Here is a 20,270-nt window from a genome sequence, read left to right on the forward strand (position 1 = left end):
GGAAATCTATGGTGGTTTAATCAATATAGAGGGAAGAGATCAAGGAGAAGAGAGAGGGAAAGGGTATAGGATTTCATCTGGCTGGCCTGTGCCAGGGGGAGTTCAAAGACCTCCACCACAAGGTTTCTGAAGAAGATTAGAGGCTTCTAAGTAGATAGTGTTTGGATAGTAAAGGAGGAAAAATCAGCCTAAATTCTGAGAGAGCTCAGAGAAGATGCTTCACCTGAACTAGGTTACTAGGCTCCCTCCAATATGGTATCAAGGGAAACTTACTGCTAAACCAGACAATAGCTGGCACCATGCCAAGATGCCAAGATGCTCAGCAAACTGGCGCCAGCCACCTCTCCAAAAGAGTCCCGAGAGAGGAAGTGACGTGAAATATATAGGCGGTTTTACATCACTTTCCTGCATCTCACCTGTACCAATGGTAGCTTAAGCTTGACTTAGGACAGCCCAGCGGTCTGTCAGCTGTTTCTGATTTGTCATTTGCTAGCACCTGTCTATCATAGGCCATCCTCTTAGATACTTTATCCTTAAGTTTGGGTGTAGGCATTCCTGATTTTGTTAGACTAAGTAGGGTGGAGTAATCTAAAGTTCACACAATCTAGAGAGAAGAGAGTATCAAGTTGAAGTGAGTGCTCAATAGTGTGAAATATTGCAGAGAGGTCAAGGAGAATGAGGACCAACAAAAGGCCCTTGGATAGCAACTAAGAGATCATTAATAACTTTGGAGAAAGCAGTTTTGGTAGAATGATACAGTTGGAAGCTGGATTTTAAGAGGTTAAAAAGAGAGTGAGAGGAAAGAAAGTGGAGGCATTTAGTGTAGATGGCCTTTTGAAGGAATTGAGCTACAAAAGGTGGAAGAGAAATAGGATGGTAGATAGAAGGGATGGAAGAATCAAGTGAAGGTTATTTCAGGAAAAGAGAGACTTGAGCATTTTGACTTCAGTAGGAAATGAGCCAGTAGGTAGAGATTGAAAATAAATGAAAGAGTAGGGCCCTTGTTGAAAATAAGTGACACAAGGGGTCAATCTGTTGGACAAGAGATGGGAGGGGATCACTTGAACAAGTGGAGGGGTCAGCTTTGGTAAGGAATAAGGTCATTTATTTCATCATGTGAAACAGAAGTGAAGGAGGAGAAAGTAGGAAAAAGCATCTGAGTAATAGAAGATGAAGAAAAAGGAGTTCATAGTGAATAGCCTCAATTTTTTCTGTAACATATGAGGCAAGGCTTTCAGCTGAGAAGGTGGAATAGGATGGAAAATAGGTTAGTGAATTGATAAGGGAGGGATTTCCTAGGAGCAGGGAGGGCCCAGTTGAGTTTATGTAACATACATTTGTAGTGAATTCAGTCATAATGGTTTTGTGATTTTTCTCTACCTTTATTTAGTAGCACATGTGTAAGAGCAAAAGCAGCAAATGGTTTCTAGTGATACAAATTTGAGGTTTGTCTAGACATAATTGGTGATATGATAAGGATTCTAATGGATAAGATAATGGATATCTAAAGGATATGCTAATGATTCAAGAGAAGATAGTACAGTATAGTTGAATTGGTTCACCAAGGAGTCAAGACAGAGAGAAGAGAAAAGAATAGCTAGTTCAGGTGAGAATTGAGGGATTAAGAGATTGGTTGTCACAGTGTCGATAAAGGGTAGGATTTAGTAAGAAAAGGCAGAAAGGAAGGTGAAACAAGAGGTAGTGGTCAGATAAGGAGATTTCTTGAATATGAAGGCACTACATTTGTGAATGATAGCAAGATCAAGGGTCTGAGCATCTTTGTGTGTAGCTGAGTTGGAATGGAGGAGTAGCTCATGGGAAGTGACTAGGTTGAAGAACTGAGTGGTTAAGTTTTTTGAGGGAGAATCATAACATGTATATTGAAATCCCCTATTATGAGGGAACGAGTAGGAAAGGAGAGAAAAATTTGTCAGCCAGATATTGAACTCATTGAAGAAAGAAGGGGAGTGACCTGGGAGCTAGTCATCAGCAACCTCCAAGATTTTGATTGGGTGGTAGATTTGAATAGCACAAACCTCAGGAATAGAAGTACAAGGTACTGTACTAAGTGTTAGAAAACAAATAAGGCCTGCCTTAAATGGACTCATTTCCTAATAGGAGATCAATATCCAAATACCTACATATGTACAAGATACAGTGTAATCTCAAAGAGAAGGCATTAAAATGGGGTCACAAAATTATATTCTACACATAATTTTCATTTTAATGAGAAGAGTTGAAAGGAACTTTACCTTAAGGATGAAGGGGAATATTTTAAATTTAGGGATAATTTTGCAGTCTCATGGTAGGGCATTGTAAATGACGATAGCTTATGCTTTGCTGTTAAATGTATAGTTGGACTTAATATATATAATTGGTGGTTTCCAGGGATTTATTTTCTAAATCCCCAAATGAATTACTCAATAAATGGAATTTAGTAGTAGTTTAATTTTACAATACAGGGAAGATATTAATTGACAGAGAGAGAGAGAGAGAGAGAGAGAGAGAGAGAGAGAGAGAGAGAGAGAGAGAGAGAGAGAGAGAGAGAGAGGAAGAAGGAAAAGAAAAAAGAAAAGAAAGAAGAGAAGAGAAGAGAAGAGAAGAGAAGAGAAGAGAAGAGAAGAGAAGAGAAGAGAAGAGAAGAGAAGAGAAGAGAAGAGAAGAGAAGAGAAGAGAAGAGAAAAGACTAAGGCACCAGTCAGGAGAAAGGAGTCTCATGACAATGGGCCTTTCTGGGAGGTTCACACCTCCAGAAAGGACAAGGAACTAAGTCAACCTTTTCACTCATCATGGTGACTATCTAAAAGGAAAGCAGTCTGAGGTATCCTACATTAGCTCATCCAGGGTTCCAGTTTCACAGCCATGTGTCTTCACTCCAAGTCTGAGTGTCTGTCTTCCAGTATCGCCTCAAGTGTCTGTCTTCCAGTCCAAATCTGAGTGACTTCTTCTAGTCTCTTCTCCAAGTGACTCTTCTTCACTCCAAGCCCAAGTGACTGATCAATTCCAGTCCAACTTTGAGTGACTGAATGATCTCTACCAGTCCAACTTCAAGTGACTGCTCCAATTCTCCTTGTGTGCCTCTGTTTCCTCTATTTAAAGATCTTTTTCTCTTGTGTCACCTCCCCTAAAATTTAATGTTTACCAATCAAAGCAGACAGTCCTCTTCAGGATTGCCCACTCAATGTATGAAGTGGGTGTTCACACCTTTTTTAGTTAGTTAACACATTTTGTGGTTAGTTAACACCTTTTTGTAGTTAAAATGGGTAGATCTACTTTAAATACTGAGTTGATACTTTGGGGGATTAAAATCTAAAAAAGATAGGGGATTACAATTTAATCTTCACAATAAAGGAAGAGTTAAGTACCTTCATTGTTACAGTCAGGGGAGAGCCAAATCCAATCTTCACATTGCTTAGAAAATAGCTTACATTATGCCAAACATTAATAAACCAGCACAATATTTTACCTAGGATTTCATTTAGAGAAGTGGTAGTGGATAGAGAGCCACAGCAGAGTAAAAGCCTATTTTAGACATCCATGTCAGTGTGACCATCCATGGGCATATAATGTAACTGTTTAGTGCTCCAGGCCACCCTTTATAACTTACAGAGGTCCATCCAGTGGCCTCTCTGAGGATCCAAGGTCTCTCTGCCCAGATGTGACATCACGGTCGGAATAAGGAGGTGAGACACATTGTGCATTCAACCCATGTGTGCAGGAATCACACAGTGCTCTGCCATAGTACCGTGGTTCATTTATTATGTAGGTTTTTTGGTACTTGCTTCGTTGACACACAATCAATCTTCTACGTAAGTGACATTCTACAATTTGATTGGATATTATCAAATCACCTAAGAAACACTCTTGTGATGTTTCTACAACAAAGACTTCTGTGATCACTAATAGGTTTCTGCAACACTCTGTGATAGATATGATTAATGTGAATAAAGCCATTTGTAGGTTAGTACCTCTTGACCTGCTGAGAGGATCTTTGTGCTTTTGGTCAGCTTTCACTATCAATCACAATTGCTTGGGAGATGAACAACAAAACATCTTCGTATCTAGTTGTGAGGACTTAAAGCAGACAAATTTTGGGAGTTTCCTCAATTTACAAGTTCTGATTTTTCTTTGTTACATTGAAGTGCTGCTTGGCTTCTGTTTCAATAAATTCATGGGAGTGTGGTAACAATAGGAAAGGATTCATTATAGTACTCATGCTTTTGGCCAGTGTTTTTTATAAGTCCTTGGAGTGTGTCTTGTGCTTGAGAACGGAGGGGTCATGGGCAGTAATCTTTGGGCTTTGATTCTGTAATTGTAATCTTTTTGAGGCAATAACCTAGGGGACTTAAAGTAGGATATATATTGATCCTATAAGTATTTGCTCTCATTTTATTTCTCCTGTATTGGGGAGAGAATAATAATCATAACAAGTCCATTAGTGGGGAAAATTTGGGGAGAGAAGTCACAGAGGGGGATCATCTGGGGACCCTCATTCTGGGGTCTGCTTTGCAGACCTCATTTCCTCAGACTGTGACCTTGTCAGCCGGTAGGGGTATGCTGGCCTCTGGCAATGATTATAAGAGGAAAAAATGGTTGCTTATACATTGGAAGAGGGCTGTTTGTGGTGCAGACTTTTACATTTTGTATTAGAATTGTTAATGTATATTGAGAAATTAAATAATTCTGTACATCTGTAAAAGTTTCAGAAGCAGGTCCTACTCCTCTGTAGGTTATCCTAGTTGTAGTCATTTTTACTTCATGAATGACTTAATCTTGATCAATAGGAAAAATCCGTAATCATAGCATTTTGTTTCCTTCTCTGCCAAATAGCTAAGGGGGTGCAAAACCTCACAACAAATGTGTTTCTTTAAGATGTCAATTTAAATGATGTGATATTTAAACTCATCCTTTCTAAAACTGAACCCATTATCTTTCCTCTCAAACCCTTTTCTCTTCCAAATTTCCCTCTTACTGTCAGAGGCACCAAAATCACCCAGCCTCACTACTTAGGTATCATCCTCTCTCACACAGTATGCATTCCCCTCTAACCTCTGCCACCCCACCCCTATTCAATCTGTTACCAAGACCTGGTGATTTTATCTTTATAACATCTCTTATATTCCTCCTTTGAACTTCTGATATTGTTGACAGGCTCTCATCACCTTATACCTGGGATATTGCAATGCTGTTGATTGATCTCCCTGACACTTTGGCAGACCATCGTTTTCTGCCAAAGTGCAGGTCTGACCCTGTCACACTCTTCCCCAAATAAACTACAGGGGTTCCCCATTACCTTGTAGGATCAAATATGAAATCCTTTCTTTGTGATTCACACTCTGCCTACCTCCTACCTTTTCAGCCTTTTTATACCGTAACTGGAACCTTCCCCCACCCCTGATCCTACAATTCAATGATACCAGCCTTCTTGAACAAGACACTATATCTCCTGAGTCCAGGCATTTTCACTGGCTCTTCTCCATGTCTGGAATGTTCATCTTCTAGTACATTCTCTCTGTTGAATATTTCTAATTTATTCTGTATATAGCTTGTACATAGTTGTTTGTATGTTGTTTTCCCTCCCCCATTAGACTATGCACTCATTAAGAGCAAATATTTTCTTCATCATTTTTTGAAATCTCAGTGCTTAGTATAGTACCTGCCATGCAGACAGTGCTTAGTAAATGTTTGTTGACTGATTGACTATATGTTCTAAAGAAAGATATTTCTTTTTCTGCAAACTAATTGATTAGACTTAATATGCTTTAGTGAACTTTAGAAAATGTTTAATAGTAATCTAGGAGAATGTTAATTTTTTCTTATTCTCTGATTTTTGAATTGAGTAAAAATAGAATCTGATTCTTTGTCAAACTATTACATGTACTTACAATAGTTGTCATCTCTTTTCATCATTGTAACTCTTAATCCCATCATCCTTTTTGCTAAACAAATTCTAAATTTCACAGTGAGAAAAATTTGCATTACAGAGATATTTCTAGATGATACAGGTTATCCTCTTAGCCAGGACCTTTCAGTTTGTTATGATTAATAGGTAGAATATATATGTTCTTTCATTTCAGTTATTTCTTCTCAGTATACAATATTTAATTTGATATTGAACAATTTAGCAAAGTAAAAAGTTATTGTGAATTTGATAATATATTCAAATCCAGCACTAATAGCAGTATACAGTTGTACTCCTATGGCCAAAAACAGTTTTGAAGTTATCTGTGTTTCTGTGAAATTTTGGACTTTGTTTCAGTTTGGTTCAAAAGACTTTTGTGGGCAGTTATAGGATAAATAATAGAACCTATTCTGGCATCCCTAAAAGCAAAGCATTTGACAATATAACCTTGCCTTCTTTATGTTGAGGTGCCAGTGTGTTGGTAGTTGTGAAGGGACATAGGTGGACTCTTATAATATATGGCAATTTAGGGTGTATATTTGATAGATTCTCTAGATGACTAATGGATTAAGTTTGCCTACCCTCCTCCCTATATGTCTCCCTTCCTCCCTCCTTTCAATCTCCCTTCCTCCCCTCTTCAGAATCCTTTCAGCTTCCCTTCCCCGCTTTCTTTAGTTTCACTCAGTGTGAACTGTGACGCTTTAGAGAAAATACTCTTTTCTCTTCTTTAACTCAAGTAAGGGTTTATTGGGGAAGACAGGAAAGGATGGAGGATAAGGTAAGAGGGGTAGGATTTCCCTATTCTCTAAAATGAGGGTTAGGAGGATATTGAGGGTATGGCAAATCTATCACAATTGTGACATAGAGTCAGTCAGAGAGATATGAGGACAACTGTCTGTCTTCTTTCTTCTTCTGTCAATCAGCTCAGATGAGTCCCAGAGATACAAGTAGCTTCTTCTCTACCTCTGCCAAAAGCCAAAAGCCCTCAGCCTCTCAGCCCAGTTCAGCCATTGGCTTCACTCCAAATATCTCCCAGTCACATTCCAAATGGAATCTTCATTTTGACTGAATGCTTCTTGTCTTCAACTTTCTGTCTTGCATGTATGCCTTCTCCATATCCCTCCCTTTTTTGTCTTCAAAAAAATTTGGACCCAGCAAATTTTAATGATACTCATCTTTTAGATATTCTTACCTATCTAATTCTTACCCTATACTACCTTAAATATCCCTTTACCCTCCCAAAATAACAAATCCTAAACTTATCTTAGCTATTCTTGTCTATCTAGATCTATGCTAAGATTGGGTATAGGAAAATGGTTTAGGTAATAGGGATTTACAACGACATAGTTTTGACATAATAACAAATCATGTAACAATTTTTAAACCATTCCAACAATTTCAATAACATTTTGAATATGCAACTGTCTTACCTCCTATTGTCTATAAATTTAACTAAGTAAAATTTTCTAGTACTAAAAATTGCTAACCTACAAACATAATGCAATCTAACTTCTATATTTAAGTAGTTCTATGTCTATCTCTACTTCCCTAAGACTATGGACAAATTCTCTAATTTGTCTCTATAGTTAGTTATTAGAACATTAATACATTATCCTAATATAGTTTGTTAGTGCATTAGTATCTACATGTGTACATAAATTGTATCTATACAGATTTACATGTGTACATCCATATACATTGTTCTATATTTCTGTGCAAACTCATGCAGATAAGAAATATCTTTGTCTGTTTGAATTTTCCACAGAAATGTATATCATTGTGACTTTTGTTTTGCAGCTATGCTGTACGTTGTATACTTACCCATTCCATGAGATATCTTCCTATTCCATGTAGGATGTGTATGCATATATGTGATGTTAACATGTATGATACATTCTTACATATCCTCATGATCACAAGTCCAAAATTTCAAAGTCCTTCCATGTCCTTTTATGTTGATTGTATAAACTCTCTGTCCTTCATCTCTTGTCATCTGGTCAGCATGCCACTCTCACTCTTGATTATAGTCCTTTGGTCTTCAATTCAAGAACAAACTGGAACAATCAGGAACATGCATGTGTGTAAGGTTTTTACATGTGCATGTATGTAAGATTGAAATTCTCATGTGCATGGAAGTAAGTTGAGTTCTTCATGAATGCTTGTCAGAATTCATCAGTTATTCTTTATGTATGGAAGTAAGCATTACATGTGTATCTTCATGAGTGGAAGTAAGCTTTACATGTGTTCATCTTCATTTGTGTAAAGTAAGCTTTATATGTGTTCATCTTCATGCATGGAAGTAAGCTTTACTTATGTTCATCTTCATGGGTGTGTATAAGCATAATAGTATAGTGCATTGTGCATAAGTTCTTAGAAATTTTGTTATGAATATTGATTTGACATTTGCTAATCTTTTTGATGTTTGACTTTTTCACAAGGAGGTTTATTGTATGTTTACTTATGTCTTGGAGATAGAATTTGGGTTTAATGTATTTTGTTTGATTATGGAGTTATGCCTTCATCTGAAATAACATTGTTTCTTTCTGTTCTGTTACTATGGCTGGCAGATAATATGTAGAGATTTTTCTTAGGCTGCTAATCTTTTAAGTGCATGTTTTTGTTGCTGGTTATGTCTTTTTAGAACTGTGTTATTTGCTTCAGGAGTGCTTTCCTGTTATTATTTTAATATGTGCAATGCTCTCTAGTCTGTACTTTCTGTTGATATGTACTCTCATGTGCTTTCCTTTGTTTTCATTAGGGACTGTTTTTGATTGTTGATCATTTTCCTAGGGCTACTCAATATTATGGGTGTGATGCAATTTTACATGTGAAGCATGGAACCATGGATCTCTTTGATCAACCTTTATAAATGTTGGGGTTGTCATTACGACCAATGTTGGTCCAATCCATCTTGGTTCTTTGAAATGAATGTAAATAGTGGTGTCATTGCACATCAGATACATGCAGTATTTATTCTACAAAAGTGGATGAAGATGATAGGATTATTGAGTGAATGTAGTCCAGCTGTCTTATTTTACAGATAAGAAAATTGAGGCCAAGAAAGTGAAAGCAGTTATTCAGGTCATAAAGGTAGTAGGTGACAGAGGTGGAATTAGAAGCCAGAACTTCTGACTCAGTACCCAGTGTTCTCTTTAATTCCCTGCACTATGCCTTTTAGAATTCTAACCTCAGAATATTATCTTTAAGAATAATTTTATCTTTTTAAAAAATCATATAATCAAATTTTACTTAAATAATTTTGGTATAGTGCTTTAAATATTTTGTGAGGGGAATAAACAAATTTAATTCCTGTTATTGAGGGAATTTAAATAGAAAAATACAGTTAAGAGGATTAGGAGTTACTATTCAGCAAATTAAAATTGATATGTCAGGATTATGTAACATTTGTTAAATGGAGATAATGAACTAATTCTAATCCTTCATAAGACTATTATGGGAATTGTAGTGTTTCATAAAATGCATAGTCTTGATTGTACCTAGAGAAAAGTCTAGAAATACTTTGGTCATTGATTTGACATTTATTTGCTCCACTGATATTTATATGTTAACTAAGACAGTGTAGCATAGTGAATAGAGGTTCAACTTTGGTGGTTAAGAAGACTTGAGTTCAGATTCTGCCTCTTAAACATAATAGCATGGGCAAGTCACTTACTCAAGATGCTCCAATCAGTTCTCTGAGATTTTAAGTGTCAGAGAAGGATCATATTTATATAGAAAGATGATTGGATGTAGAAGGAAAGGGAAAGCAAGAGAAGAAAGAAGGTAGCAAATGATATGAAATGAAGAGAAGAGAAGAAGGAGCTTTTGGTGAATTCCCTCAGTTAAAAAAAATTTTTTTTAAGCCAAATATGAGGCATGGTTTTCAGCTGAGAGGATGAGAGGGGAGCCATAGGAGGCCTGAAGAGGGATGAAAAGGTTTTGAAAAGCCACTGTGGTGAGTGGAATGGTGAGTTAATTAGGTAGGTATAAAAGGATTGCCTTCCTGTAGTGGGTCCACTTAATCCAGGTTTCATGATTTATTCCAGTTTTATTTAGTAGCAAGTGTGTAAGAACAAATTGGAGAATGGAAGTGATTTAAGTTTTAAGCTTGGTAGGTAGGGTAAGATTGACAGTATGAAAAGGAGACAAATTATTTAAAAGTATAGCACAAAACCTAACTGATTTATTACTAAGCGATCAAGATGACTGTAGCTCTTAATGGAGAAGAGTGTAGCTAGTATAAGAATGATGACCCTGTGTAAGAACTGAGGGATGGAAGGATTGGAAGTCATGCTTAGGATTAACAGCAGAGTTTGGCCTTGTAAGGTTTCAGACAGAGAGATGACATTAGATTGTAGGCAGATAGGGGAATTTCAGAATTCATACCAGCTAAAGGTAGGTGTCCCTTAGGGTTCTGTCAGGGGATGGTGGTGTTATTTTCCTACTATATTCTTTTACTTTGTAATATCATCCATTACCATGGTTTTAGTTATAATCTCTATCTTGATATTTCTCAGATCTACTTTTCTAGCCCTAACATCACAACTAACCCCCATTTCCGCTGCCTTTTAGACATTTCAAATTGGACACCCTTTAATGATAGCTTAAACTCAGTATTTCCAAATCTGAACTCATTATCATTCCCCCTAAACACTCCCCATTTCCAAATTTCTGTTATAGACCAGTGTATTTCCCAGGGCCTTAAGCCCAACTCCTATGTATAATCCTCACTTCCTCATTCTATTTTACCCCATATCTACTTTGTTGCCAAAGCTTGTACCCCCACCTCCACTTTCCTCAGAAACATTTCCCCGCCAGCCATTTCTTACTGTTATCCCCAGCTGACTTATTTATAATAAACTTGTTGTCTTTTCCCCAGAGTGACTCAAGTGTGAGTGGACCAGCTTGACAGGGAGAGTAGTCTTCCTGAAGAGGAAGCTTTAGACACTAGTATTGGAGGAGTCAAAAACCAGTTTATGAGAGCAGCTGAGGAGTGAGGGCTGAAGGGGGAACCTACTCGACCTCTCTCTCTCTCTCTCTCTGAGCCAACTTTAAAAATCAGCTGCCTCTCCTGGATCCTGTTTTCAGGGGAAGATATCCATTCTTCCTCTATCCCTTCTACCACCAACTAATTCCTCCATTACACCTCTGACACTACCATCTCTCTGGTATAGCCCTCATCATCTCACACCTGAACTATGGCAGTAGCTTGCTAGTTGATCTCTCAGAGTCAGGTCTCTTCCTAATTCAGTCCATCCTCCCAAGAGCTGTCAAAGTAGAGATCTGACTATGTGCCCTCTATTAAATAAATAAACTAAACTAAACTAGTGGCTCCCTATCTCATCTAGCATCCCTTTATCTATTGAAAGCCTTTCCTGATACTACTGAAATGCTAGTAATTTCCCTCTATTATCTTTAATTTATACACACACACACACACACACACAAACACACACATATATAACCATATAGCTTTTTCTGAACATAGTTGATTGCATGTTGCCTCTTTTGTTAGATATGTGTTCCTTGATAGCAGGAACTGTCTTTTCTTTTCTTCAGTGCTTAGCACAATTCCTGCATACAGTGAGTAACTAACATATGATTATTGACTGACTGACTATTTACTGATTCCAAGGAGTCTATTTTAAAATTCAGGTTATGAATTCTATCCTTTTGGATTCCAAATTTATCTAGTTTCAATGAGGATTGATTTTTGAAAAAAAATTAAAAATCTCTTTTCCCTCCTTCACATTTGCCCTAATAATAAATATGAATAACAAAGCAACAGAAACTCATGCATTGGCTATGTCAAAAAAAAAAATATTCCCCATGCAGCGCCCCAGAGTCTAATTCCTGTCTGTAAAGAGGTGAGTAGCATGATTTATCATTGATGCTCTGGAATCATTTTGTTGATCAGAATTCTTAAGTATTTCAAAGTTATTTGTATAATGTATAAATTATACCTTTTTTCTGCTCACTTTGCTCTATATCAGTTCATACAAATTTTACCAAGTTTCACTGAAACTGTCTCTCTTATCATTTCTTATGTGAATTTTAAAACTATTCCACCCTAATCAGACTGTACTTTAGAAGATGTGATTTAGCTATTTCCTGATCAATAACAATAGAGATACTTGGACTAACAGGAACTCTACATTTCTCCACCCTCCTTAGTTTAACAAGATTAGGATAGTCTGCACCAAACTCAAGGATTAAGTATCTGAGAAAAATGGCCTTCAACAGACATGTGCAGAAAAAAGCAAACAGACCCTTAGGCTGTCCTAAGTCAAGCTAAGCTATGATCGGTACAGATGAGATCAGTACAGAGAGAGGAAAGTGCCATAAAACCATCTATATGAGGAACATCACTGGCTCTCTTTGTCCTCTTTCCCTGGAGAGGCGACTCTGGCTGGCAGCATGCTAGGTGTTCTGACATCTTGGAGTGGTGGCAGTTATTTGTCTGGGTTTGGTGGTAAGTTTGACCTTGAGCTGATTCAGGTTCGGGCCTCTTGGCTGAGCCCTTTGGAGTTCAGGCAGATTCTTTTCCTCCTTACTCTTCAAAAAACTTACTTTCTAGATCTCCTAATCTTCCCGCCTGGTACTAGACAGGCGGGAGAAATCCTACTTTTTTTCTTTCTTCCTTCTTCTTAATCTCCTCCACTATATCAATTAAATCACCATTAATTTCCAGCTGACTTGGGTATTTTATTATTTGGGATTATCCCTGGCGACCAATTAAATTTTAGATTTTAAGTCACAACGCTAAAATTATCCTTTACATTTACAACATAATAGTATTTCATAACATTCATATATATCATTTGTTTAGCCATTCCTACCACTGAGATTTAATTAAGTAGGTAAACTACCAGGTATATTAAAAAAGCAGAAGAGGTAATAATTTCTTGAGTCGCTACAGTAGATAAGCACTTCCTTCAAAAGTAAGCAAGACAACTGGTATTCTGGACCTGATTTTTACTAGTAAGAAAGAATAAGTTGCTGTGGTTAAAATGATGGCAGTGGCTATTGCATTTTAGGATTTGTGATAGAGGAGTCAAGGAAAGGCAGATATTGTTTGTTATATGACCTAGTTTTGTGGAATTTTCAAAGTTTCAGTGGATAGATAGCTAGCATTCTGTGAGCTGTGATAAAGGATGAAAAGGTTTGCAATTTGCAAAACTGTTGCAAAAAACTGAGAAATGTAAACCTTAGGAATGATTGACAGTGGCATATGACTAAGGGTCACATGGGAGCCTGAGCCTGAGGATCTGGGAAGATTCTATGGACCAACTGTTTGTCTTCTGAGAGTGTCTGCTCTCCTTGAATGATCTAGTCTGCTCTCCTTAAAGATCTTAAGAGAAGTTTGCCTGTGATCGGCAGAGGAAGGAGTTTTTCCTAGTTCTGGCTGCTGGCTGCATCAGCCTGGATTTACTTGAACATCTAGCAGCAAAAGATCCTGGCTCTTTTTGATTTGGACTCCTGCTGTAAGATTGAGATATTTGGGAAGTTTTCGTTTTAGTTTAGTAACATAGTTAATATAGTTTAGTGAGTTTTAAATTAAGAATAAGTATATCCTTAAACCCTTATTCCTTTCCCTTCCCAAACAATAAAGCTGATTTATTGTTTATGCTGCTAGATGTTCATCCTTTATCCTTTTCATCATCCTTTTCATCCTCTATCACAGAGCTAAATTTCTACAGAAATGAGATGAGGGGTGGGCGAACCTCTCGGGAACCAGATTTTGAAGACAGAATTTTGATCAGGAAGAAAAGGAAACATTAGCTAAAGGAACTGATTTGATAGCACAGGAGACTCATCAATCAACTTAGATCTTAAAAAGACATATGAATGCTGGAAAATAGGGCTTATACTTGTTCTAGGCTACAGTAAGAGAGGAAATAATGAAGGAGATGATAGTTTTGAGTACTGCCTTGGTCATACCACATTTATTATACTATAATTTACTATTCATTTTAGAAAGGACATTGACAAAACAGTATCCAGAGTGAGAATCAAGGATAAAGACCTCAAGATAATACTATTTACAAATCATTTAAAGAACATAAGAGGTCTGTAATGTGTCCCTAGAGGACAGCACTTGGAGAAATGATTAAAAGTGGCAAAGAGACAGATACAAACTTTTTGTAAAGCAGATACTACTGGCAATTAGAGTTTTCCCCAAAAGTGGAATGCAGGTAGTTTTTGATAGAGAACTTGAAAGACTGCATGATGATTGGTCATGTATACTGTAAAGGAGATTCTTGATCAGACTTATGCAACAGCTTCCAATTCTGAAATTCTATGTTTACAGGAACCCATTTTCTTTCAAATTTGCTTTTTTGCTATAAATTTATGAGATATCAACAAACATGAGTATTTGCATATACAAATAACAGAAAGTGAGGATTATTTTTGAAACATTAATCTTTATTATATGTAGGCTAATTTTTAATAAGCATATATTAAATTTAATGTGATGGTACTAATGTTGTCAACTTGTTTGTATCTTTTGTTTTATGTGTATTTTTAAAAAGCATAACTGATTCTCTCTTTTCCCTCCTTCTCTCTCTCCCTTCTTTTCATTCCCCCCAAATAAAAACACTCTCATACCAGATAACTATAGTCAAGTAAGGCATAGCCACACATTCATTGTATATGAAAGTATATTTTTATATCCTTCTTAAGAATTGGGAGGCATGTTCATAAAGCTTAATTTATTACAATTTCAACATGCTGAGAACTGACATGTTAGCCACAAATGGCTGTTTTTTAGATCAGCCTCATTATTCTAGTAATGCCATGTAAAAATGATTAAAGTGATATGTAACAATAGGAAAATTAGATTAAAAAATGACAAATATTGGACCTTGTTATACATTTCTTAATTATGAGATTTTAGGTTATTCATTGCCTAAATGGGCAGGGAAAGATCTAAAATCCTCATAATTCAACCTGGTACTGGTAAAAGTTTATACATTGTTTTCTGGAACTCAGAACACAGTGTACTGTTTTTTAAAACAACAGCAACATTACAAGTGGAGGTAAGATTTCTAGACCATCTCATAAATATTTTTAAAAGCCATAATGCAGATTTGTAGTTAGTTCAGCATCATAGTCCTGCAGAACCTAACCACTATTTATAACATTGTTTCTCTGTATTCAGTTACAAATAAAAAGGCTGTGAAGGGGGACCAGCTAGATGGCTTAGAGAATTGGGAGTCAGGCCTAGAGATGGGAAGTCCTGGATTCAAATCTGGTCCCAGGCATTTCCTAGCTGTTTGACCTTGACAAGTCAATCCCCACCCCTCCCACCCCCATTGCCTAGCCCTTATTATTCTTCTGCCTTAAAAACAACATGCAGTTTTTATTTTAGGACAGAAGGCACATACACCTGTTTTCTTCTAGATTAGTATTCTCTTAACTTTGGCACTATGAAGATAGGTTAGAAGTTCCTTTGGGAACTCAGATATTTGGAAGATATAGGTTCTTTTAGGGAAGGGAAAGATGCTATAGGAAAATCAGCTCAAACTACAAAGATGTGTGAAAGCAATGGGGGGAAATAATCCCATGTAGGATAAGGAAATTGACTATAACAGCAAGGGTTATAACAGTGGTTATAGCCATGAGGATTTTATAGATGATGTCTTTCTTGGTAGAAATGGAAGGACCTTTTTGTGTTGGAAAAGTGAAGTTGTGATTATTTGAGAGGCAATGTGGTATATTAGAAAGTGGATGTTGGGAATCAGGAGAGACCTGGGCATATATCTTCTGACATTAGCTGTGAGATCATGGGCAAGTCATTTACTCTTTCTGAGCTTCAATTTTCTCATACATAAATTGAATTAATAATAATAATACCCATAGTACTTAACTTAGTATTGTGAGAATCAAATGAAATAAAATGCAGAGCAATTTGTAAACTTGAGAGCCATATGTTTGTGTGAGCTGTTATTATTATTCATGTGTATAGGTTAAGTATTGCTAAGTTAGAGACTCCCTGGGTATGTATGTATATTTAAATTTTACTGGAGGCTACAGTACTGTAAATTGAATTTTTATGATTTAATGTCCTTTCCTTTGCAAATTATTGCCTTTACAATAAAATTGTATTTTAGTAAAAATGCATCTCTTTAATACTATTTTTGACTCTTAAAATGCTAACAATTACTTCTGTAATGTGAATTCAGATTATATTCTTCCTAACTTCTCCTTTTGACAAGATAATTATATCACATTTCTTAAGTTAAATATGGGATTGAAGAACATATATTCATCTGGTTTACGGTTTAGAGGATTATCTTAGTGGAATTTATAGCTCTTAAATATTTTTGGGATGCTTTTTTCTTCCTGTTATCTTTCATTATAATTTAGCTTGTTGAAGCTTAAGAATAAAAATAATTGGAGGTAAGGTGGTATAATAAAAAAATTTTTATGTTTGGAGAGAGGAGTCTTATGTTCTAGTCCTATATGACTTTTAAGTTTTACCTTCCTTTTGCACAGAGAAGGAGTTGAAGTATGTTATTCCTAAAGTCTCTTGAACTACTTAAATTGTTTTAAAAATACATATATCCTTCATCAGTACTCAGAATGTAATAGTTAAGAAGACATACTAAAGGAGTAAAATGGGACCATCGTTTTGATATTCATGCCAGATAGGGATTTCATTGTAAAGGGGGTCTTCTTAGAAGTCAATATGAATCAATACTTGTTTTTATTTCTATTTCTTGTACTTTGATATGCTTACATAAATTTTTTTTTTTGGTTACCCAATCTATCAGGACTATGGCATTAAATTTTTTTTTCTAATCTGTAAATTATCTTAAATAATATTGAGAAGTAGATGAGCATAAATGTTAAATTAAATTGGTAGGACAGTATTAAAGAAGCATATGCAACATTTTTAGAATGAAGAGGAGCATTTAGGTGGCTCAGTGGATTGAGAGCCAGGCCTAGAGATGAGAGGTCCTGGGTTCAAATGTGGCTTCACATACTTCCTAGCTGTGTGACCCTGGGCAAGTTACTTGACCCCCATTGCCTAGCCCTGACCACTCTTCTGACTTGCAATCAATGCACAATATTGACTCTAAGATGGAAGATAAAGATTTAAAACAAACTGAAGAATTCCAGTGCTACAAGAGAGCTCATGTATCCATTTAGTCCAGCCTCCTATTTTTAGAGATTAGAAAATTGAATTTAGCAACATGAGCAAGGCCTAGAACTCTGGTTTTCTGAATTCGACTCTAGGGGCATTTCAGTTGATGTTCTCTTATGCATTTTTGTGCATATTAATAGAGAAGTTATATTTATTTAATATGTGTTATATTGAAAGTCATGTTGTTCTAGGCACTTGAATTCTGTGATGATTTTAGTATTAGCATTTTTATCTTTTATAGTAATAATCTGAAAATCATTTGAATGTCAAATGAAAACTACTACATGCATGTATTTATGTTTGTATATAATGTCCTTAGCCCTAATTTAATAATATTGATGAAATAATTATATTTTCTTTCTTTTACAGAACACTTTACATGTATTGTGAAGGTACTTTTCACATTACTGTATACACAGGCTCTTGCAGCACTTTCAGTTAAATGCAGTGAGGAAGACAGGCTAGCCTGGAAAGACTTGGGGACGCTCAAAAAGGTTAGTCACATATTTTTCACATTCAATTTAATTTAGTAAACCCTTATTAATTACCTTCTATGTAAAAGGCATTGTGAGAATATTGATAAAACATGGATAAGACACATATAAAGATAAGTAATACAAGACATTATGAAAAACATTATTTAAAGGATACAAACAAAATGATTTAGCAGTAAGGAGAAGGAAAAGGTTACTTCCACTTATTTAAAACTTTATAGAGGAGGTGGCATCTGATTCCTAAAGCATAGGTAGGATTTTAATAAATAAAGTTATGAAGGGTTGGCATTTTAGGTGGAAAGAGTCCTATGGGCAAAGGCACGAGGAGGTTGAATAGCGTAAAGTATATTTAGGGAATTGTGAGTAGTCCAGTTTGTTTGAAGCTGGGAGTATCTGAAGGGGAGTAGAAGGAAACAATACTTAAAGGATACATAGAAGCCAAAGTAGACTCAGTGTTATAATTAGGAATTTGTATTTAATTTTGATGGCTATTGAATTACCAACATTTTAAAGAATAAGTATCTCTTTTCTGTTGAATTTTGTGGACCTATACATGATAATTGTTGTACTATTGTATAATCACAACAACCAAACCTGACCTTAGAAAGGAGATGGGAAAATGCATCGACTTCTATTTGTCAAAAAAGATGGAAACTATGAGGATAGAATCTTGTCTATCCTTTATAGCACACAGTTTTTGTATAAGTTGATATTGCTGAACTTGAATTTTTTCCTCCTAAAAAGTAAGACTTGATGGGGAGGTTCATTCCAAACTTTAAGTTTGGAATGAATATAATATAAACATTTGTAGAATTGTTCCTGTAAGGAACCAGTTTTATAGCGTAGATAGTTGAGCAAAGGAACAAGAATGGAAATAAGCTTTAGGAATCTATATAAATATAAATATAAATCTATATAAACTGAAATTAACCTGAAAGACCAGAGGTAGCCATACTGTTTAGGCTATCACAGTAGTCGCAAGGAAAAGTGTAAAGAACTTGAAGTATAGTGATTGTAGGTATAGATATATTTAAGAAACACTGTGGAAGCAAGATCATAGAATATAGAATTGGAAGGGGCCTTCAAGATAATCTAGTCCAACCCCTTCATTTTACAGATAAAGAAAATGAGGCCCAGAGAGATTAAGTGACTTGCCCAAGGTCATACAAGTAGTAAGTAGCAGAGCCAGGATTTGAATTCAGATCCTCTGACTCCAAGACTAATGCTCTTTCCACTATACCACTTGTTCCCTAATGTGGAAGGGTGGCATCATTGAAGTCTTCTAATTATATCCCTGAATATGAAAACAAATTATCTTTGCTCATATTAACTTATCTTTCCTCTACTGTCTCTTCTATAAGTACCATGACAAATTTTACCACTATTGCATCAAGCAGTTGTACATATTTAATTCAACTTAATCCATATTTACTTATTGCTCTGATCTGTTATTTATTCCTGTTGTAATGAGACTGAAACATGGAAGTACCATTGTTCAAAATAAAAGATTTTAGTCTTAATGGCATGTACAGGTATCCAGAAAAATCTAAGTGCAGTTTTAAGCTATTGAAGGTTAAAAATACAATGTGTTAAGAGTTTAAAACTGCATTAAGACTTTTAGGACATTGTGCAAATACTGCCTACATTAGTGCCTTACTTTTAACTTGCTTGTTACTTTTAAAAGAAATTATTTTATTCAGAGTTTATTTTTAAAAACATGTCATACTTTAAAAATATTTAAAAATTCAATTTCATTTTATTTTAAGTTCTAAAAATTCTCATTATCCTACCTCCCCCAACTTTGAGAAAGCAAGAAAAAGTAAACTTATTACAAATATGTATAGTCAAACAAGTTTCTGCGTTAGTACCCCCCCCCCCCCAAAGAAAAAAAAAGAAGCTTTAATTTGCACCTACTTGGAGATGGATAGCATGTTTCATCATAAGTTCTTTGGAGTTGTGGCTGGTCATTGTGTTTATCAGAGTTCTAAGCCTTTCATAGATGTTTATCTCTGCAATATTGCTATTGTGTAACTTATTCTCCTGGTTCTGCACACTTCAGTTTGCATCATTTCAAACTAGTTTTTCTAACCATATCCATCTTCACTTCTGATAGTATAGTGGTATTCTGTCATCTTCATATAACTCAACTTGTTCAGCCATCTCCCAATTGGTAGGCACCCTCAAGTTCCAGTTCTTGGCCAGTGCAAAGTGAGCTGCTGTAAATATTTTTGTACATATTGGTGTTTTTTCTCTTTCTTTGATCTCTTTGGAGTATAGACCTCATAGCAATATCATTGGGTCAAAGTATGTATGCACAGTTCAATAGCTTTTGGGGTATAGTTCCAAATTGCTTTCTAAAATGACTAGACCAGTTCACATCTCCACCAGCAATGCTTTAAAGCACTTGTCTCCCCACAGCCCCTTAAATATTTGTCATTTTCATTGTTTGTCAACTTTGCCAATCTGACAGATGTGAGGCAATACCTTGGAGTTATTTTAATTTGTGTTTCTCTGATTATTGGCTATTGGGAGAATTTTTTCATATATATATACTCAGAGCACCCCCCTCCCCAAACCCACCGCACCCCTGTGGGAGCAACCTACTTCTCAATCTCCCCTGTTTCTCTGATCTGGAACTGTTTGTTGGGTGACAAAGCTGCCAGTTCATACTTGTCTCTGTCTGCATGCCCTGGTATAAGTCTGGAACTTCTTCTTGCTCCTC

The 20,270-nt window shown here is 36.0% G+C and overlaps 1 protein-coding gene across 11 annotated transcripts in view; it reads left to right on the forward strand.

The window, feature by feature from the left end:
* UBR3 (ubiquitin protein ligase E3 component n-recognin 3) overlaps positions 1-20,270 on the forward strand; it is a 338,509-nt gene that overhangs the window by 273,163 nt on the left and 45,076 nt on the right. For all 11 annotated transcript variants that reach the window (XM_056797275.1, XM_056797273.1, XM_056797276.1 and 8 more), the window contains one exon: positions 17,424-17,548. In XM_056797275.1, the coding sequence (XP_056653253.1) occupies positions 17,424-17,548 (125 nt within the window). The remainder of the gene's footprint in view (positions 1-17,423; positions 17,549-20,270) is intronic.

Source organism: Monodelphis domestica, chromosome 4 (assembly GCF_027887165.1).
Source record: "Monodelphis domestica isolate mMonDom1 chromosome 4, mMonDom1.pri, whole genome shotgun sequence".
NCBI lineage: Eukaryota > Metazoa > Chordata > Mammalia > Didelphimorphia > Didelphidae > Monodelphis > Monodelphis domestica.